The 22,189-nt window shown below is 40.9% G+C and overlaps 2 protein-coding genes across 2 annotated transcripts in view; one reads left to right on the top strand and one right to left on the bottom strand.

Moving 5' to 3' along the window:
* Positions 1 to 1,859: 1,859 nt before the first annotated feature.
* On the top strand, positions 1,860 to 10,182 carry CASP6 (caspase 6, apoptosis-related cysteine peptidase). The gene is made up of 7 exons (XM_010586246.1): positions 1,860 to 1,933; positions 2,702 to 2,744; positions 4,742 to 4,888; positions 5,325 to 5,401; positions 5,845 to 6,020; positions 8,190 to 8,346; positions 8,941 to 10,182. The coding sequence occupies exons 3-7, from the start codon at positions 4,773 to 4,775 to the stop codon at positions 9,177 to 9,179; spliced, it is 765 nt and encodes a 254-aa protein (XP_010584548.1). The 5' UTR covers positions 1,860 to 1,933; positions 2,702 to 2,744; positions 4,742 to 4,772; the 3' UTR covers positions 9,180 to 10,182.
* A 613-nt stretch (positions 10,183 to 10,795) lies between these two features.
* Positions 10,796 to 22,189, bottom strand: part of CCDC109B (coiled-coil domain containing 109B) — a 53,827-nt gene continuing 42,433 nt past the window's right edge. The window contains exons 4-10 of the mRNA XM_010561057.1: positions 20,545 to 20,620; positions 20,081 to 20,251; positions 14,900 to 15,004; positions 14,529 to 14,689; positions 13,502 to 13,705; positions 11,977 to 12,093; positions 10,796 to 11,005 (exon numbers count right to left, since the gene is read on the bottom strand). Coding sequence (XP_010559359.1) covers positions 10,928 to 11,005; positions 11,977 to 12,093; positions 13,502 to 13,705; positions 14,529 to 14,689; positions 14,900 to 15,004; positions 20,081 to 20,251; positions 20,545 to 20,620 — 912 coding nt within the window. The 3' untranslated portion in view covers positions 10,796 to 10,927. The remainder of the gene's footprint in view (positions 11,006 to 11,976; positions 12,094 to 13,501; positions 13,706 to 14,528; positions 14,690 to 14,899; positions 15,005 to 20,080; positions 20,252 to 20,544; positions 20,621 to 22,189) is intronic.

Here is a 22,189-nt window from a genome sequence, read left to right as displayed (position 1 = left end):
GTAGGTAGGTGGGGGGCGGGGAGGGGGGACCCAGGGGGGCAGCGCGTAATGGCGGCCGCCCGCGGGGGGACGGACGGGACACGACGGTTTTTCGGCGCCTGCCGCAGCCGACGGCGCCGCCCCCGCCTCGCGCGTCCCGTCCCGTTAACGGTTAACGTGCGGGGCCGTTAACGGTCTGGGCGCCGCCCCCGTGCCCCAGCGACGGGGGCAGACACGGTGCCGCTCGCCCCCCGCGGAGGAAGAGCGGGAGGCGGACGGATGTCTTTGCGAGGGCTTGAGGGGAGAGGGGCCTCCCCCCCTCCTCGGCTGACCCGCAGCGACAGAGCGGCGGCCGTGCCGGGGTCAGCGCTGCCCGGAGGCGGCTGCCGACGTTCGCGGGGAGCGTGGTCTTTGCTTCCTCTCAGAGAAGAAAGGGGAGCGGGGAAAGGTGGCAGGCGGGGAGAAGGACGGGATGGCGGCGGAGGCAGCCATCGCGGAAGTAGGCTGGAGCGTAAAAGCCAGCGCACCCCCCTGAGGGGAAAGTCCCCCCACCCCGCCACAGGAGCGGGAAATGAAAGGGGGGGGGGTGATGCCGGGGAGCCCGACCGCCCAGACCCCGCCGCCGGGGAGAGAGCGGGGAAACGGGCTTGCTTTGTCAACACGGAAGAGAAACGGCTGGCACCGTAAAAAGCGGGGGAAACGCCGTTGCTAGCCGGGGATCAGGTGCCCAGGAAGAACGGTGATGGGTAACAGGAGGACAAGAGAAGGGAGGAGCAGCAAAACCGTGTGGGTTTAGTTCCTGAAGGTGCTGTTAGGCTTACATACACGGGTTTTTGTGCCATTTGGTTACTGGTATTTTCTAAATGCCATGTCCCTTGGCCCAAATGGTAGACCTATTGAGATTAAAACGTACCCAGGGACAGATGCTATCAGATCCCAGTGTAATCCAGTGCATACCTTATTTTTGATTCCTTTGAAACCATCTTTACGAGACTTAAGTAAGTAATCCCACTGAGAGCAATCAGTTTTTAAAACAAGCCTGTGTAAGACAAGCAGAAAGCTTTTCATACATCATCATAATTTTAAGTAGTGTTTACTTGAACAAAGCTGCAATATGACAGTGGCAATGAAAAACTAAAGGCTGGGAACTGACTAAACAGGATTAAAAGAACAGGAGAACCATCTTTCCCAAGTTTCCTTTGGCCCAGGAATTCTGTTCTTTGTGTGTCCACATGACAGCATTTTCTGTCTAGAAGTTTGATGACTCTTAACATTTTTATGGTCTGTTGTTTTTTGGAGGTGTGGATTACGCCCCTTTCCCTTTAAGCTGAGGCAAAAGCATCAGCCAGATCTCAGGTACACAAGCAAAAATACAGTGTAAATTTATACACAGATGCACTCTTAAAAATATCTGGCTTCCTACTACCAACGGAGTCATGGGCACAGGTGGTGTTGCTGTGTTCTCTCTACACTCATTTTTCAGCACTTCTATCATTAGACTGACCTACATGTTATGTTTCAAGCAAACTGAAATAGTGCTTTTTTTTGTGCGTTCAGGTTACTAGTGATAATTGTAAGACTCAACACCTGAAAGCATGATCAGTATATGCCAGTGGGAAGTTTACATGTCAATAGTAACACTTAAAAGCATGTGACTTCCTTTGAGCCACCCCCCTACTCTCCTGTGCAATGGTGTTCAACGTAGAAGCTTCTAAAGCCAAGTCTAGATTTCTACAAGTTACTTCTAATGTCTTTATGAACTTTTCTCCTCTATCAATACATAGCTGTGTTAGTTTGTTTTGCAGAAGTCTTTAATCAGATGTGAAAAACGGATGTCAAAAGGCAGTATCGTATATACAAAGTAGTTTGTAAAATATACGTATACATGACCCGTCTTCTCTTATAATTGCAGGCCACATCCAGTTGGACAGCAGACCTACTTTAACCACCACAGGTACAGTATAGTATATAGTTTTCATAATGTGGTAATTAGTCTCCACCAGTAGTAGTAGGACCTGTGATTTTATAGCCTATTGAGATGTTTAAGTGAAAGGATTTAAGTATGTTGGCCTAACCATCTGCATGTCTTTAGTTCTGCACGCTCCCAAAATGTGCATGTTACCTGGTGTTCCCACAATGTTAGCTTTATGTGCATTCTGTTACTGGAGACACTTATGTCTGTATAGGTTAGCTGAAGAAAAAGGTATAAATCTTGCATCTTCTCAGTTGTCATGAACTATACGCACTATTACACTATCATCTGCTATGACTCATATGCTTCATCCAACCTCAAAGAGAATGCTCAGCTTTGCATTAGCATCATTACTGAAATAAAAGAAACACCAGTGTATTTTTAGATTATGTAAAATCATAACTATTGAGTTAGAGTCTGTTTAAATAAATACAGCCAGATAGTTAGTTATATAAAATCATGATCTCTGAAAATATCTATATAGATACAAATACACAGATATAAAATATGCATGTCTTGACCACCTAAAATTCAGACTGTTGGAGTAGGAACTTTTAAGAACAGCCTCCAAAAGCTGTGGGTGCAGACAAACGCTAATGAAGCTGTTTAACTGCATGCCTACTTGCCTGATGTGTGAATGAGCTTTTGGTTCACATTAACAGCTAAACTTTAAGGCTGGATGCACAAGTTCAAATTGTTTCTTTTTAATGAACATTTAGAGCCTAAATCACTTTTTGATCTCTTTAACAGATGGAAATCAGAACATCACAGAAGTAGATGCACTTGATACAAGGTAAAGTTCTGATGGCAATGACAGAGAGATGGCCTCTGGCACTGAGGTCAGTGCAGGGTTTTCTGATTTTTGTTAAGAATGTGACTGGATTATTCAGCTCAACTCCACCCACTTACATTTCTAGTTTTAGCTACACCAGATGCAGAATCACCCTTCTTGCCATGCAGGCATGCAGAAGGGACCATTAGGAGTGGACTAGTTTTATGCTGGGCAATGTGCAGAGACTGTGGCAAAACCACCATCACAATCTAAGGAACAATTGGGCACACTAAGTGACAGAGTGTATCACAGGAATATATTCCTCTAGAAGGAGGGTAAATGGACCACAGGATAGTGATGCCATGAATTTTTCCTACTCTATCTTACAACATCATCTAGCCCTAGAAAAGGTAAACTAGCTGCCTGATAACTTCCTTTGCCTTACCCACTCAGTGAATACAGCTGAGTAGAGGATGAAATATTTAGGGAACCATCCTTTTAATGGTCATTCATAGGATCCAGGGACCTAACTGTCCAAAATCCCTACTAGCCCTATGTCTAGCCAAATCCTAAGGACGATAAATTGCCAAAATCTGAATAAACTCTGTTGCACTGTATCACATTAAGTACTCAAATTAGGGAGAGTGTGATAAAGCACCCCACTTAACTTTTCTTATTGGTTAGTCAGCCAGCATTGTAGAAACCCCCAGACTTTGAACAGTCATCCAGAATTCCTGTAAGCGTTCTTACGCAGACATTACAAAAAGATGTTTTATTAAGGGGCTGCTCATAATAAAGTGGAGAAGCAGAAATAGTTTATGTATAACTTTGGCCATTTTGTAGTGAAGCAAAAGCATTTTGCTGATGAAACTGTGATCTTTAAGTAATATCTGCAGGTAAATACTCTAAGCAATTTCTTCCACCGATTGCACCAAAACTGAACATTCCACAGCAGGAAAAAAAGACAGTAACATGCCAAAAATGACAGCTCTACAAGAGCCAGTCCTAGGGTAGCATGACCTGGACTGTCATTCTGTGCATCTATAACACTGGCCTTGTCTATAGCCAGGGCTATTGCCGGAAGCGTTTTAGTTGTTTTCTGGACTGATACCTCTGTCTACAAAAGCAGGAAGATTGTCTGCTTTGTCTCTCAAAATACAGCCATGCCATCACTTAGAAATGACCTTTTGGGTCCAAGTGCACAGTCCATAGCATGCTATCACAGACTTCTGTGTCGTGTTTTGCTCATAAAACAATAAAATTGCTGAATGCTACTCCAAACGCACAGGCGTTCCATGTGTTTGTTGCCATGACAGTTTGAAGTCCTCTACTTGGAAGCTGGGGAGGTCATTTGTTCTGTCCATCAGAGCAACACTGTCCTTCACCTTAAGGATTTTGTTGGCTGGTTGTTAAAAACTTAGATGAACGGTTGCAGTGTCATAGCTTTCATTATGTTAAGGTAAATAATAAAAATTTGTTCTCCTTTTCAAGATACACTATGCATACCACCTCATCACCAGTTTATAGTCTATTGCTCATGATGCAGCACTTGGTTTAGTTACAAGAACTTAAAGCAAATCTCAGACAGCTACAATTCCAAATAAGTACATACGCACTAACCAATTAGGTTAAAGTACTATTCAGCTAAACATGTAATATGGAGAATTAGAGCCAAGTCTGAAGTGCACTGTTATATGCCTTACTGTGTTACTATTGAGACAGCCTTCTGACAAAGGAAAATACAAATACGTTGTAGAGAAACTGTTCAACCTACCCGAGAGCCTAGTACACACCCAACACTTGTTTTTTCTGAATTGCTTAACATGCCTAAGCTTTTCAAAAAGACCTAGCAATTTAGTCTCTTCCTAAAATATTGCACACTTTGAGGTCTTGTCTTCTGAAGTTGGATCCTCGAAGTCTCTAGTCAATTAAAAAATCTCAGCTAGCAGGAATAGAGGAAAGGAATTCAATTAGTCGTTAACTCATTTATCAAGAATGTTTTCCATCTCTGGCAACAGACAAACACTTGATCCTGCAGTGCAATACAAGATGAACCATCAAAGAAGAGGAATTGCGTTAATCTTCAATCATGAACACTTTTTTTGGCATTTAAGGCTGCCAGACAGACGTGGGACTCTTGCAGACAGAAACAATCTGAAATGCACGTAAGGAACTTGGTTTCTTTACTAAAGCTTAAAAAGCTAAACTTCAGAAATCATGGTCAAATAAGCAGTTACCTAAATCTTATGTTTAAGTATAGAACAAAAGACTTTGCAGACATAAGCACCTATGCAACCTTGGCAAAGAAAGCCATAATAAAAAAGCTTCAAGGCACGTTCCCTTAAGTCACAGAAACTGCTGGCACAAGTCCTATGATGTCAGTGAGTCCAGAGTTCTCTTAGGACAAACTCTTTGAAGTAACTTTAGGTATTAGACCTGCACTTGATGCCCATTTGAGTTCAAAATCAACTTTAGTAGTTTTTTTCATAAATAATGCATAAACATGAATATTTATTCTCTCACAGGGAAAGCAACTGAGTTGGTAGCAACTGACATAATTTCAGCAAGATTTTTACTAATACTGATGTGTTTTAACAATAGTTTGACAGACCTTGGATTTGCAGTCAGACATTTTGATGACCTAAAAGCAGAAGATGTGCTGCGGAAAATTTATGAAGGTAGGAGACTATATTATGTCTAACTATTTGTAGCAGAATTTCCAGGTATCTTTTCTTCCATTCTCTCTGTTCATCTAACTTAAAATAGTTTTTGTGCACAAGGAAGTTGTTTAACATTAGAAGGACTTAAGGGTTAGACTTCAGATTATTTTATTGCAATATAAGTGAAGCTTCTGTGGAGAGAACTAAGGAAGTCGCTAAGAGCTGAAAGAAAGCACCTGCACCTGGGAGAAGTTAGTAACTTCATTTTACTTCTAGTGGCCCTTACCTTCAGCCATGTTGAGTCATTGCACCTTCAAATCGCTGTAGTATTACACTACCTGAAAATAGGGTTCATTTGAAAAAGGACTGATCAGAGATTAGATGATATGATATAAATGTGCAATGTTTTTTAAACCTGAAGATTACTGTTTAGTCATCTAAACACCACTTGACTATTTCAGCCTCTCAGGATGACCACAGTAATGCTGACTGCTTTCTTTGTGTGTTCCTGAGTCATGGTGAGAATGATCATGTTTATGCATATGATGCCCAAATCAAAATTGAGACAATCACAGACATGTTCAGAGGAGACAAGTGCCAGAGTCTGGTAGGAAAGCCGAAGATATTTATCATTCAGGTAAGTTGTCCGTTTCTGAATTCAGTGGAGTTAACACTGACCTATGTGTTCTTGTAATACAGAAGTCAGTTTTCCTGATACAGTCTTTCCACAAGGGAAAGTTTTTGCATCTTTAGGAAAGAAGGTATGGAAAACTGTTCCTTAAAGGCATTTAAGACAAGGATTTTTCTCTTTTTTTAAAAACATTTATGTACACAAGTGTTAATATTATGATTCTAGCTGTATGTAATAAGTAATTTATTGAAGAACAACCCAAATTAATCCCATGTTGGATTGGCTGTCAGTGTATATTTAATGGCAGAAAAGACAGTTAACATTTTTTTGAGAAAGTTACGTACAGCCTCAGCTCAGTTCCTACTGTTCACACCTCACAGCCCTAGGCTAGGCTTGTAGAAGGCTATCAAACCTCCTTACTTTCACCGTTTCCTTCCAGGCAAGTCCCTTTACTTGATCCTTACAGAAGTTGGGTTTTTTTTGGGGGGGGGGGGGGGGGGGGGTTTTTTTTGGTTAATTTTGGTGGTGGTGATGTATTTTTTGTTTTTCTTTATTTTTTTGTGTTGTTTCTTTTCTGTCCATGACCAATACTTGGCATCTCTGTAGAATTTAAAGAATCAATTAAAGGCTTTCTTGTCTCAGAAATACTGTTTGTGCTAAGCGGTCAAATAAAGCCCATATGTAACCTCCTGTTTCACTCCTTGGTTCACAGGATAACGCAAGTTGGAAGGGACCTCAGGAGGTCTCTGGTCCAGCCTTCTGTTCAAAGCAGAGTCAGTTATGGGGTCAAACCAGGTTACACAGGGCTTTATCCCATCTTTATCCAGATTACAATTAGCAAACTCATATGAGAACCTGGCCTTCCAAATGAAAGCTTCCTTAGGCACAAGACCACTGCAAGAATCAACACATTGTTAATTCTTCTTTCATTAGGACTCATTCAGCTTTGATTTTTTTTTTAACCAGGTGCCAAAAGATGGAAAAACATTTACGTATTTTAATTTTAAGTTGGAAACATAATACAATACTCATCAAAAAGCAAATTAATTTAGTTCAGTTCATCAATCGAGTTCTTTTACAGCACAATTGCTATAGCATTTACCTTTGGAAATCAGAGGGAACAGCAAGCATGGAACTTCATCACTGTAAATGAAAGAAGATTTTCATGTTTCTCTCTTTAGTCATAGTTCTTGAGTAATGCTCCTTACCTACTTTGTATCTTTTGAGTGTGTTCTTACCTTCTTATCCTCCACATATAGCCTTTCCGTAATGCTGACCATACCGGGCTCACTTACCGGCTTCTCACAAAAAAACCCTCCCTCAACTAATGCATTTGAGACTGAATTAAGAGCAGAAGCATTACAGCATATAATGATGGCTCTGCTTCAGAGCGTTTATTCAACACTGCCTTGCCAACAGGTCCGAGGGAAACGATTCTTCCTCTCTACTCAGCACTGGTGAGGCTGCTGCATCTGAAGTATTGTGTCCAGTTCTGGGTTGCCCAGTAGAACCAAAATATGGACTTACTGGAATGAGTCCTGCAAAGGGCCACAAAGATGATTAAGGGACTGGAGCATCTCTCATATGAGGAGAGGCTGAGGGAGCTGGGACTGTTCAGCTTGGAGGAGATGGCTCAGGGGAATCTTATCAATGTTATAAACATCTGGTGGGAGGGAATAAAGAAGAGGGAGCCAGGCTCTTTTCAGTGGTGCCCAGTGACAGGATAAGAGGCAACTGGCACAAATTAAAACATGTGAAATTCCATCTCAACACAGGAAAACACTTCTTTACTGTGAAGGTGGTCAAACACTGGAAGAGGTCACACAGAGAGATTGTGGAGTCTTCATTCATCTATGAAGATACTCAAAAGCTGACTGGACATAGTCCTGGACAACCTGCTCTAGCGAACCCTGCTTGAGCCAGGGGGTTGGACTAGATGATCTCAAGAGGTCCCTTACAATCTCAGCGATTCTGTGATCATCTCGGAGCTTTCACTGGACTTCGTCACCAGTATTTTAACTGATAGAGATGTAAATGGGTCTTTATGAATCCAGACTTATGGTAATGTGGAACACATAACTGAACAGAAGTCCCTTCTGGTTAGTGTCAGAAGTATCATATTAACATAGGTGAGCTTGGCAGAGGTGAAAGCATAACAATACTTCTCACCAACAGGCATGTCGAGGTGATAAACATGATGATCCAGTTATTGCTCGGGATTCAACAGACGGTAGTGATGAATCCATTGTCAATGACACGGAAGTGGATGCAGCTGGTGTATACACCCTGCCTGCTGGTGCAGACTTTATCATGTGCTACTCTGTGGCACAAGGTAAGTTCTAATACTTTACATCTGATGTCTGATACTTCACTTCTTCTTCTTGACTTTTGTAGTCTTCTTGACTTTTGTAGTCAAAATAATGAGTACAGTTCCAGGTCCTGTGTTTTACATGTCTGATAAGTGACATCTTGTCTGGGAAAGAGCCTCACATGTTTAGGAAGAAGTGAAAATAAACTGTCAAGGTTGCAGTTAATTTGCCAAGCAGAAACATTCTCATCAATTTTGCTGCTGAGCTATCTGCTGACAGCAAGGATTCCTCTCTTTTCCAGGACTGTAGGATTCTGGTGGCTTACAAATTTCCATGCACTACATGGCTGTCTCATCTGCTCTCTTGTAATGTACAGATACAATCCTGTAAGCTACCAGTCCCTGAACCATGCTTCTCTTGGCTTAGCACTATTAATGACCTCAAAGCCATTTCCCATCTACAATTTCCAGTGAAATTGCATAATTGGCAAAGTAAGATTTATACCCATTAGTAATATCTTACAGATGCAGCTAGCAAGCAGTAACTCTCATGAATATTTTTCAAGTTGCATGACTACTTACATTTGGGTATAATTTTATGTTCCCATTCTACAATAGGTTACTTTTCTCATCGTGAAACTGTAAATGGCTCCTGGTACATTCAAGATTTGTGTGAGGCACTTAAGAAGCACGGCTCTTCCTTGGAGTTCACAGAACTTCTTACTGTTGTTAACAGGAAAGTATCTCATCGCAGAGTGGATATGTGCAGAGACATTAATGCTATAGGAAAAAAACAGATTCCTTGTTTTGCCTCAATGTTAACTAAAAAACTGTATTTTCATCCAAAATCTAAGTAGATTGTTACTTAACAATGACAACTGTTAACTAGTACTCACTGCAGAATTGAAAAACACATCATCTTAGTTCAGGAGACTAATATTCTACAAGATTGTTTGCAAAAACACTGGGATCAAATATTACAGTTTGTATACATAATAGTTTCTAAAAATCTTAAAGCAATTTTAAAGCTAGTAGTAGAGCTCTGTTCATCTCAGGGAATTTGGGAAAAGTTGACTGGTGCAAAGCTATTAAGAGGTGCTCAGATTTTACTGAAATTGGTATTCTAGATTACTTTTTTTCTTAAAAGTTTTTTGCTTGATTGCCACCTAACTATGGCATATTTTACTATTTCCAAAACATTTCAGATGTTGCATTAGATTAGCTTGTCTTGCTCCAAGAGCACAGTCTACAGGGAATGTTTGTAGCGCATCTTTTTAAATCTGCAGACAGCAGTATCCACCTTCCAATTCTTGTGGATTAATTGAGCTTTTTAGACTATTTTATATTTTCTCTCAACACTAAAAAGGAACTTAATTCCTTGAGTACAATTGTAGCATTAATATAGATAAAGAGCTTCTTTTTGCTTGCACATCATATACGTTTGGGGCACAATTACAGTTTGCTGGCATTTTGCATCCTCAGGAGAAAAGCAAGCAGTAGTGAAATGAGGACATGTACAGCTTGCTTTGGGTGACTTTGGGCAAGCTTGCCTTGTACACATCTCTAAAGCTAAAGCAAATAATTTCGAGGTTCCAGGCTCACTTATAACTGCTGGACATCTCTAGGCAGCTCTGCAAAATACAACATATGCAAACCTGCATACTTCAGGCCTTGGTGTTGAAACAGCCTCTTCCTCCTCTTGGCCCCAGAGGGGATCAGCCATGCTCTGTCATTGTGTACATAAAAGTGATAGTGCATTTGTCACCATCGGACATTTCACCTTAGGATTGTTACTACTGTAGCATCAGTAATTTCAATGATACTGACTAGAAGCGAATATTTCTTTTATTATTTTTTACATTACTGGTACATATGCTTAACTGGGGAACAATGGAGAACTGTCTTAATCCACTTTCCTGGGTACAAAATAATTGATTTACTGGCTTTGCTTTAGTTAAATCTTCCCATAAACTATGTTCTGAGTCACAGATATTAAATCTTACTATGGCTACTTTTAAGCTTTGTATAAATCATGTATGTTTGAATGTTTTGATAAATTCTTTTGATAAAATGCAACAATGAAACATAAATGATTTTATAGTAAATGAGTTTGAGTATATCGTACTTTTCCAGCAATATTTACTAAAAAAGCTTACTTGTGATGCAATCAATGCACAGAGCTAGGAAAAAGGAAACAGTAGTCTCAGGAAAAAAAATCCTTAATACTCGATGCAGAAGTTAATTATTCTATGAGCTACTGCTGTGCTATAGTAAATGGTACTAAAAAGACAGCCCTTGTTCTATAAAACATCCCTGTCATTTTACCGGCAGGCAGAATGCCTCCATTTTACTAATGAGATTTGACAAATATCTTGAAGAACTTTGCTTCAGCAGCTTCTTCATAGGGTTTCGGGGGGAAAAAAAAAAAACAAAAAGAAAAACAAAACAAAAACAAACCCAAACCATCAAGTGATCAAATAATTTTTGTAGGTATTTATTGCAACTTTCAAAACTATATAGTGGTCAAAAATACCCAGTTTCTGTAGAGTAACTAAATGTTTATATCAGCTTTTAAAGGGCAATTCTAATATATACAAAACCAAAGTCAGTCCTTGTCATTGATTTCCTGGATTGGAAGCCTCAAGTGCAGAGGTTGGCGCAGACGCCTCAGGGATTCTTCTGCCTGCCAGTGCAAGAAAGAGTGAGAGTTAGTCCTTCTGCAGCCCTCCGTTTTCTCCTCCTCTTTCACACATCCAGTATCTTTCCTTTCTCAGAAGGCATTGGTCTTACGCAAGAAACCAAACTGATCAAATGGAGGACGCTGAACATTTACAGGCTGCTCAGGTCATTCAGCCAGTCTCCGGAGAGAAGCATGTGCCCTGCCCGTCCATACACTCACTCCCACCCCGAAGTATTTTCCTGAAATTACAGTTACAAAATTTATACTCGCAGGCTACTGAAAAAGCATCAAACTCTAGCCTTATGTCCAATGTGGTTCATGAAACGATACCCTGAACCACAGGTCTTGAACTAAAATTAGGGGTAGTTTCAATTTTCTTTTACAAGATGTTGAACACAGGGCTAGTGGGATGGGATGGGGGAGTAAGAAGTCAGGAGTGAGAGATCTGCTACACTTTTTCATGAAGACCACAAAGTTTCTCGTAGGTGCACACACCACCTTTTCCATCGACTCGCCCATGTTCTGTAAATCTAAGCCTTTTACCTAAGGAATAGGATTAAGATGTCAAATGCTGAATTCTGCAAGGCAGTCTCCTTCCAAGGAAGGGAGGAGATTGTGTTACCACAGCAGCGCAGCAAACATACTGTCTCCAAAAGCAATGCAGCTATTCTATTAAAATGGCCAAAAATGCAACATATTAGAGTACACAAAAAATGGATGTGTAGGGCTGATAAACTGACTTGTTTTAAATTCAATTCATGAAGGTCTCCCTTTCTGATGACTTACTGAAGTACTTTATACATCAACAGCAAACATTGTACGGCTATTTGAACAGCTGAAACTGACTGATAAGCAATATGCTGTTTTGAATGTAAGTGGCAAACCTTGAGGTCAATTTTCTGTTAACTGGGAGTTTACTGGAAAAAATCTTAAGCCAAAGGCTACTTCATTATTTAAAGATTGTATTTAAATACCTCTGCTAGGTCTTCTTTGAGCTTGTTATACCGTTCCACATTAAAATGCTGGGTTTTGGATTTCCGATAGAAGTAGTGGAGGAATTGCCTGTCTTTAGCATCAGGATAAATGTAGTCCTGGTAAAGAAAGCAGGGCACGTACTTGGGGTTAGCAAGAAAACTGGATAGAGGTCAGAAGATTATCTGTACAAATGAGTTTTCAATAGAAATTCAGCCTGTTTCAGGAATATTTAACTAGTGCAACACACACAGTATGTTCTGTTAAGAGGCTACATATGAAGTTATGCCCTTATAGGTCATAAGGGCCTTTTAGACACATGGTAGGAATAATTTCTATCACATCTAAAGGAATTTTCAATTATAATAAAGACATAGTGTGATCTTCATGACTGAAGCCACCTGAGTCAATGGACAGTACTTCCAAGGAGTCGGAGAAAGTTCGGCTACTATTTCTCAAAGACTTACTTGAAAGTCTCAAGCAATGGCTCCAGCAGCTGTTCAAAAAAGCCAAGGAGTAATCTCTTTATCTACTCATATACAAAAAGTAGGAATGCCTTAGCCCTTCTTAAAAATCAGTGAGAAGGAGTAAAACTTGTATTCCGAGCGAGCTCTTCATAAAAAACAGATGTGTCTCCCCTTTTCACTAAAGGAACCTGACATCTCATGAGGTCTATAGATCCATTGGTATTATAGAAGGAAGCGCTGGTTACTCTTCCACATAATTCCGTAACAACAAGAGTTTTGCATCACAGAAAGTTCAACATCAAGAAGTCCACTTTGGGAGTAAAGTACAGAGCTAAAGCAGGAAAAAGAAACATTTCTTGAAGTGTTACAGGATTTCAGGACAAGTCTGTATTGTGGAGCTCAGTTAAGATTTTGTTGTTGTTGCTGTTGCTCAGCAAACTTCTTTTCTTCTAAACAATGCCTGTTTCCTGCTCCGTTTCAGCTGTCCTAGATTTACCTCCATTCATTCAAAGTCATGGAAAAACAGTCAGATTATGAAGAACAAAGCAATAACATTTTTTCAGGCACTAAATTAGGCATATTTCAATAATGCAACTGCCAGAATTCCAAACGGTTTCATACCCTGCACTGTTTATACATAAACTCCAGCCGATAAAAGCTACTGTTCAGTGATTTGGTTCCGTAAGGCAGCATTTGCAAACTGGCACAGCACTACTAGTTGCTCTCCCTTTACAGCAATGAGTAAGGTGCCGTTTACTATTCAAAATGATCTACAAAAATTTAAAATAAAAGGAGAGACTTCTTTCATCACTTTTCATTCCCTAGGTTATGAAATATAACAGACAGTAGTTATGCTCAGCAGCTGGTCTGCAGTTCATGTGTAACAGTACCTCGCTTGATTTTGCATAATGTAACGTTCGTATCCAGCCCCATTAGGGATCAAACAAGTCCCTGTCTGATGGCAAGACTACTTACTGAATTAGATTTTCATCAGAGTCCAAACATTGTGATTTTTCAGAGTCAGTTTTCCTCCTTTACAATACTCCAGACGAGGACTTACCTGTTTAGTAAGAACAAAGTAGGCGTAGAAAGCCATGGCACTCCCGTAAGTGATGAAGTATGTGACCGGCTCCATGATGTCCCACGAGTAGACCCACCACGTGAGCCACGCCAACGCTCCCCCTTGTGTTGACATCAGAGCTAAGCCAACCCATAGAAGCCTGGAGGTCTTTGCATCTGCACTGTCCGTGATTCTGGCTTTCATCTAAGGAAAAGAAATATGGAAACCTGTTCAAGCAAACATGAATGCTCCTCTGATGAGCAGCTCCCCAACTATGTTTTCCCCTGCTGAGCTAGATCCTTTTTCAGGATCTTTTACTGACTTTTCTTAACAACTTACCCTGCTGAGAAAGAAAAGGACTGAAATACAAGGGCAACCAGATCTCCTGGCTGTTGTGCACGAAGAAATCCTGCTTTTAATCTCCCCTTTGCACTACTAGGGATTTATGTCTACTGGATTTCTATTTACCATTCAAGGCAGTTCTGGTTAACGCGGAGGCTGGTCCTCACAAAGCAGGTCTGAAGCCAAAGAAAAGTTTGTCCGCTTTGTCAGGCTCTTTCTGGTTTCCTCCCCTCGTGCTGGGATAGCCTAGCCTGCTCTACATCAACATTCATACCTTTCCTTCTTGGATTCTGGCAACAATTAATCCAAACAATTTGCCTTGCTGATGTAGAAAACCCTAGCCTAAGCCACAGATAATTTCTATCTCACTATTGTTATTTCTGTAATGCGTATTCAGAACTCATACAGCAACAGGTGACTAAGTGGACTTTCAATTCCAATAGTAGCCATGCTGAGGCTTGTTCATGACAGCTTTCTCCAGGTGTTGTGGTTTCTACCCAGGGAATGTGCATAGCAGGAGGAAAAAGAACTGAATTGAAAATAATCTGAATTATATTTGAATTGACCCTCATTTACATAATAAACAAACCCTAGCCATTCATGCTGATTTTCTTCTATGACAGGACTTACTCTTGATGAAAGGAAATGGATGTGAGTTTAAAAAAAAGTAACCCCACTTTCTAACCTGTTCAAGAGGCAGCAGCTCTTCTTTCAGATGGTCCAGTTTCTGTAGCAATTCTTTCTCTTTCCTCATCTGGTGATCTTCTAAATGTAGAGCCACAAACAATCTGTGAACCAAGGATTTGATATCTTCCATTTCAGTAGCATGCTCACTACTCAGCTTATCTGAAAAGAAAATGTTTGTCACATAAAACATTTCAAGAACCCACCCTTCTTCATTCTCTCCCCACCTCCAACCCCCAAAAGCAAGACCATCCAATGATAAAAAAAACCAAAGAGAAATTCTTCCTCCAGGCATGTTGCAGTTTTCTGAGACTTCCCACACGTTTCATTAGATGAAGTGAGATCATCAGAGTTATTAAGCATTGCTCTTACCTTTTACAGGAGGTGACACACTGTATGCTGTGTTGTTGATAACAAGTTTAAAGTCATTCATCAACAAGACCTCCATCAAGGTTGCATCAGAGACCTTGCTACCATCTGCAGAAGAAAGATTTAAGTTCTAAATCATTTGTCATAAGGAATCTTAAACATTAGCTGACACTCCTTTGGAAAAGTGCTAGAGTTCTTTATTAATAATGCTTGGAAGGGAACTGTACTTTTAGTAAATCTGGTAACTGACACTAAACAGTAAGGAGGAACACATCAACATAGAGCCTGTGCCTGAATGCTTTCTCTAGCAGTGTCACTCAGACTTGTCACTACTATTGTCCCACAAATGGAGTTTGTTTACCCAGTGTGCAAGCCAATAACACACAGAGTCGAGATATTTTCAAACTAATTTCATTGATGCGCATGAATGGGTGCCTGTCTCAAGACAGCACACCCTTGTCTCAAAAATCCTCATAATTATACACTTAACTCATACATATTCATTGTTATTTTCCTTAATGATTGGTTCTTCTTCACCCGTCATGTAAATTAGTGTGCAGACTCTGTCGTCTTTCATTGTCTTCTTTTAAGTAGGTGGAATCATTTGAGTAGGTGGTCAATAAGTCAGTGGTCACAATCTCCCCCTGTAGGAATTACCTTTTACCTACTTCTTCCCTAATCTTGTCAGTTCCAAGCAGTTCTTCAAGGTTTATTGACCAGACCACAATCATTACCTTTTCTGACATAAACATCCTACTTATTTACAAAGCTCCATTGTCTAGTAGTTAGTCCCTAAACCCTAAATAATGTCTAGTTACTGTTTCCCTATTTTAAATATTAACTGATGGGGGCTGTACACAGGACTTTAGCAGCTGCCTTGTTATTTCAATCATATTATACATATTAATTGATAACACTACGAGCAGACTTGGATTTTCTTATGATTATGACTAGAATCAACCCATTGGGAAGGGGAGGGCAGAAGATAAAGAAGTCTTGCATAAAACAGCAACAAATCACAACATAAAGATCCGCAATTTTGTTTCTCCATCCACACACATTTGCATCTTCACTAGGACAAAGGGTTTTGGGAAATTAAAAGACCTTCCAAGACCTCATCTTCAGGTATAGATTTATGCCTTTCCTTAAACAGGCTCTTCTAGTCAAAAGGAGCAATTCTTGTCAGTCGTGGCGTTCAGATTTTTATTAATGGTACTTGAAATTGCTCTGTTTCACTACCAGTTGTGACTGGGAGTTAAGAAGTAGATAGCTAGACTGTCCAGTCCAAGGCAGACCAGGAGCCACAGAGGCATTAGTCTAAAAAGCTCTGGGGAACCCTTTTTTACTTTTCGGTTTTATGCAAAAAATTACATGAATGCTACCCCATCAGCAACACAAAAAGCAGGCTGAGAAAAAAAAATCATATCTATTTTCAATGACTTTAAGTCAGAGACAAGGGGGAAACTATGACATTCAATCAGGAAAGCTGGTTGTTGAAGATTTTATCCTGCTTTCATATTTGTTCCTTCTTTTCATTCCCTCTCCACCCTTCTTCTTTGCCAAAGGCCCTTTCACCCAAAAGGCAGTATTTGTGTCTGCCTAGGGCTTAGAAGAGATTTGCCAGTGGTAGGCAGATCACAACTTCAATATATGAAAAGGCTCTCATCCAACAGCATGGACATACTGCAGCCCTTCCCAGGGCATTCTCAACACAGCGGATCTTGCAAGATTAGTACTCTGGCAACATTTCTGCTTTCTTGATAACAGGAGAAATAGCTGCATCCAAATGAGAAATGGATCCCTTCCTATTTTACATTTGATACACAAGGGCAGATGTAATCTAAAACCTCTGCTGAAATGTGAAAGATCTGTTTTGTCCCATCTCTGCTTCTTGTTTCCCCTGTTTAAAGGGGCCTTAAGTTTGCAAATAAACTCTTTTCTTTAGTAGATTACTACTCTTCCTGCCTGCCGGCTTTCATATCTCCTCCTCATTGCACCATCCACCGCAGCTAGGAGGCAAAGGAACACATCGTATCCCACAGGGAGCTGAACACACCAAAAAGGAGCTCCCGGAGTCGTTAGCAGTAACACATAACAGTGGATCCACTGGAGCACTCACTGGGTGAAGTCCCGCAGATCCTAGAGCCAGCCAGTAAAATCAGCCCCTCTCCAGGGCTCAGATGGCCCAAGAACCCCCACAGCCAAACATCATTGCTGCTGGACACATCGCTGTGGCGGGGGGGTTCAAAAGCCACAGAGCGGCTGCTCTGCAATACCTGTTTGACCTGGCCACCTTCATCTCCTATACATAAAAAGGGCATCTTCCCCTGCCACTGCCAAGGGGTGGGCAGCGCAGAAAACAGCAGCTTTACTCCTGAAACGAGTAAAGATGAGGCTACAAAATATGAAGATTTTTCTATGTAAATATTTGTCACAGCGCTACTGCCCCAGCTCCTCCATCTGTCCCCATGTGCCCACGACAGAAAGGCACCGTAGACAACCCCACACCTGCAATTATTTATTCACTGGAACACTGTCCTCGGGCCCCATCTGCTGAGGCCGAGGCTACTGAACTCTGCAAGCTAATGCACCAGCTGGCTCCCCAACCCACTCTGTCTGGGTAGCAAAGCAAACCTGGAAGGCTACCACTTTCAATCCAAAACCTGAAATTTTCATGTGCCCATCCACTCTTTTTTTTTAATAGTGTAATAGAACATCAAAGCTCATTTGCATGTAAATTATTAAGGTGACATTTATAAAGTGAAATCTAAGCAAAAAATGCTTTTCAAAAGAATTGCCAGACAGGCTCTTTGTTCTGGATGTGATACAACACTGATTTATTAACCTGTCCAACCTTTTATTAACTGAAAAGCAAAAAAGTTTGGAGGGGAGGTGTTTTATTTTAGAGAATTCCTCACAGACTTTCAGCAAAAGGCTACTTTTCTTCCTATACCTAAGCACAAGTGTTCAAATGTGGACAAAGAGCCATTTTTCGTCTACAGAAGTTTAGCAGGACTAAATCGAATCCACAGAAAAGAAAGTGAGCTATCACACACAGCACTAATACTTTCAATTAAGGTTTGGTTTCATTTAATGGCTAAATGACACAGAAGAAGTGTCTGCACTAAATCAAGGCTTCATAATTTTTCTTTAGTAATAAATGTTTAAATTCAACTCTCGGTACTTGACCAATAGTATCTCTTTACACTATCAGTTTCCTAATGAATTAAATATCTTAAGCTCTTCTCTAACATTACAATCACCTGGCACTTGAAAAATACAGAGCAGAGAACTGTTTAACAGTCACTGTTTTAATCAAAGCCAACAATGTTTCTATCCCAAAGTCGGGGTGGGGAGGGGGAGGTTTAAACAGATGAGACTAAGTGAAAACGGCCCAAATTCCTTTCCACTTTGGAACCTGCTGCCTGTCCATGCCAGAAATGCCAGACTTGTAGACTTATTACAGAAATTATCTTATACTTCACAAGTGACCGATGTTTGCACTGAAGCAGAATGAGTAGTTAGCTTTTGCTGACATACCACAAAAGAATTTGATTCAGCAGTGAATCACAAATACTAAATACTTCTGTCATGCATGTCTCTGCAGATAGCAACACTCAGGTTAACCATTTGCCGGTGCATGTTGTTGGCTGGCCCTGCCTCACCCCAGTAAGAAATCCTTTTTAGCGAAAACTTCCATGTTAAGGAGAAGGCCAGCTGCTGACAATGACTGTTTGTTACAGTGGCTTCTCAAGATAGAAGAGTCTCTTACGGAATTACCTTTTTCAAGAGAATTTTCTACCTTGGCTGCCGAGCAGACACACCATTAAAAAAAAAAAAAAGAAACCAACGCCAAAGTTCCTGTGTACACGAAGCTCATACACACACTGGGATGCATGCAGATCCCATCTCCATTGCTCTAGAGGATATAAATGTATTGCTCTACAGGGTATTTTCCTGTTTTACTAAATGTGCTCTCAAAGGCAACTAAAGCAGCTTCTCCTCGATCTGTGGCTTCCTGATCTTCTAGGAGCATCGATCTATTTTCAGTTCCTTTAAAAGTCCCTGCAGCCCTCTGCAATCTCAACCAGCTATGAAACTTCAGATCAACTTTCCTTGACCCCATCCCTTCTTCTGTTTATGTGTTACCTGATGGAAAATAAATCTTTCTATAGGGATGCAGCTATCCTTTTTTTCCCTTTCTTTCTTTCTTTCTTTCTAGGGGGGGTGAGGGGAGAAGGGAAGAAATAGATGCTTTTAGCCAAATAGCCAAATTCTGTTCTACCAGATTCAAACAAGAAAGCTACATCTCAGTTCTACTTTCGAGATTGCATCCTTCTCTAGGACCAGGACAGGAGATATAAGACTTTCAGAATTGCTGTGGAAAAACTACAAAGCACTGCCAAAATACAAACCAAGTTGTCTTGGAAATAAAATGGAAAACCAGTTTAGCTAACTGGATATTGGCTTTTACGAACAGGCAGACAAAAGAGACAAAATACATGAAAACAGCAGGCATTACCCGAAGACGTGGGATAATGGGATAGACAGTATGCTACAAGGAGGAAAGACCACATCAGTGCTAATGTATCAGTATAGCTTTTTCCTTTCAACCCAAGGGCCCTGAAGTACTGTACTCCAGTTGATGAAGGAAACCTCCCCAAAATCGCAAAAAGCCGCCCTTTATCATTGCACACTTTATCTGGTTGCTTAGCTCTTAGTAAGTTTTCCATATGAGTTCAAGTTTGTAGTAAGGCAAATGGATTCTTCCAGCTCTGGGTAACACTGAACAACTGGCAGACATCACTTCAAAAGCCCGGCTTGTTGTTTTCCAGAATGATCATGGAGGACAAGGAAAGAAAAAGATATCAAGGAAACCAGAAGACAGGCACTTATTTAAAGACAGCATTACAAAGAGAAGCTACCCGAAAAAGATAAGAGGACATGACTGGGATATAAAGAAGGTTACAGTAATATGTCCAATTCTGCATTTTTAATCAGCCTTTCCAAGAGGACTCGGGTATTAAATCTGAAACACCAATAAACCCCAGAAGCATTCAAGAGCTACCCCAACAGCAACAATGCTAAACCTGATGGAGGACTGAACTTGTGCTTCAGGAGAGAAGTACAGTCCATCTGAAAAGGAATGTATTCATCTTGAAGAACGACAGAAATGTAAGATACCTGTTGCAAAGACTTCCGCTCTCTCAATTCCTTTATCTTCTCTCTGCACATCCTGCAGGAATGTCCCTACGGTGGTCACCATTGGCTTAACTGTGAACCGACAGCGTTCACTTCTTGTGGGCAGCGTAAGAGTTATCACAGGAAGACCATGTCTGTAATTAATAGTTACTTCTGGGGGGAGGCGAAAGAAAACTAAGTGAAAAAGTCATATTGTAAGTTGTAGTTTAATTTAAAAGCTGTTTTTAAAACACAGGATGAATAAAGAAAATCACATAAAACATTCTAGATTTCTTTAATGAATATAGTACTTCTATTTCTGGGTTATATATATATAAATGTATATACATAAAATAGATATAAAAACCATGCACCTCATGTCATCTCACCCTACTCCCACAAAAGAAATGAAAAGAAAAGCTTGTTGACATTGATGGGAAGGGGGAAAACCTGCTGGGAAAGCTTACCGTCAGATGGCACCAGCGTGCTGTACGGTGCTCCTTCCCGGCCCCTCCAAGCTCCGGCGGGCCTCCACAGCCGCACCTGCAGCACGGACACAGGGAGCTTGCTTTAGAAAGGTTAGGATGCAAGATTTATCTGGGCAAAGGCAGTACCCAGCCTGTCACAGTGATCTGCTTCTGTGTGATCTGACAGTAGAGGTGTCCGTCTGAAGAAAAACCCCTCGCCTAGCACCTTCTACGTTAAAGAAAGAACCATCCTTAGAGAAAGCACAAACATTGCCAAAGGTATTAAGGTATTGCCCATAGTTAAACTTTTTGCCTAATGTGGTTTAAATAACTCAAGGAAAAAAGGGAAGGAAAGAAAGGAAAAAAATTGCAGTGTTTCTGAAGTGCTTGACGCAACTCTTACACTAAGCCCTCTCCTCCACCCCCAAAAACCAGCTGCTTGAAAAACCTCTACATCATGGTGCCTGAAGGCAGAAGTGTTCTGCAGCAGCTTAGAGTCTGCAGTGTAACTTAAAACAGTGGGCATGGTTTCAGTAAAGTCTTTTACTGCTGAATCATAACAGAATGGCACTCTTACTAATGTCAAAATGTAAGTGACTGAGGTCACTCCCCTTTGCTTCATAATTATATACCATATACTAAAAGTTACCTGTTGACATTCATGGTGTTAAAAGACAATAACAACAATGCAGCTTGCCAAAGTATGGAAGATTTTTTATTTTTTAAATGTGAATGGCTGTTTCAACTCCAGCTGAGATGCTGCTGCAACTACCAGCACCACCAGCCTCTGGTACCACATCGAAGGAGGCAAACCGAGATGCAGGAAGTACCCCTACGCCCTGGGACAGGGATGACAGCAGGTTTTTGAGTCTGCATGGTTGCGCTCCCAAGCCTGTCCCTTCAAGAGACATTGGTGAGAACCATCACGACACTTCAACACAGCCGTGTCAAAACAGAGAAGGCAAACCGCTCTGATTAGACCCGTGTACTTAAAGCAGTCCAGCCATGCCGTGGAAGATGCAACTACTCTGACGCAGAGTCCTCTGCTTCTACAGCTAGTCCCCCTGCACGAGGAGAGGAACAATTTTATTGCAGTGACTCTCACAAAGCAGGCCTTACTGCTATAAACTAAGTGTAACAGGCAGAAGTAGGAAGGGAAATCACATCCCTGACTAAGCTGGTTACAAAAGTTGTGTGGGGGCTGGACCAAGGCCTGGGGTTTGAATTAAGATAGTTGGGGGAAGTGGAAAATGATGTGGGGAGAGATGACAAGGACCGATTCTCCCTCCGGTGAGCTTTATAGCTCATCTTTCTGAAGGCCAAAACATTTCAGAGTCTGCAAGCTAATCTCTTTCGACAAGGCAGGAAAGCTACAAATGCGAGAGGCCTCTGCCTATTCAGTACGCCAAGCACCGCTCACCATGTTCACGTGATTTATTTGTTTTTAAAGAATCACAAGCTTGACTGTTTGGATAAGAATATGCTGTTAGGTTAAATAAAGAATTCATCTGTAAAATGAATCTATGTGTTTCAAAGATGCTGACCTTGCCCTAGTTTTCTACCTGGAACAAGCACTTTTCAGGATTTAAAGAAAATAAAATAAATCATTCTAGGAGTTTCCAACACTGAGAAATTTGTGTATTGT

This window comes from Haliaeetus leucocephalus, unplaced genomic scaffold, assembly GCF_000737465.1.
Source record: "Haliaeetus leucocephalus isolate CR32 unplaced genomic scaffold, Haliaeetus_leucocephalus-4.0 Scaffold140, whole genome shotgun sequence".
Lineage (NCBI taxonomy): Eukaryota > Metazoa > Chordata > Aves > Accipitriformes > Accipitridae > Haliaeetus > Haliaeetus leucocephalus.
Note: the sequence above shows the minus strand (reverse complement) of the source record. Positions and strands in the feature narration are given on the sequence as shown.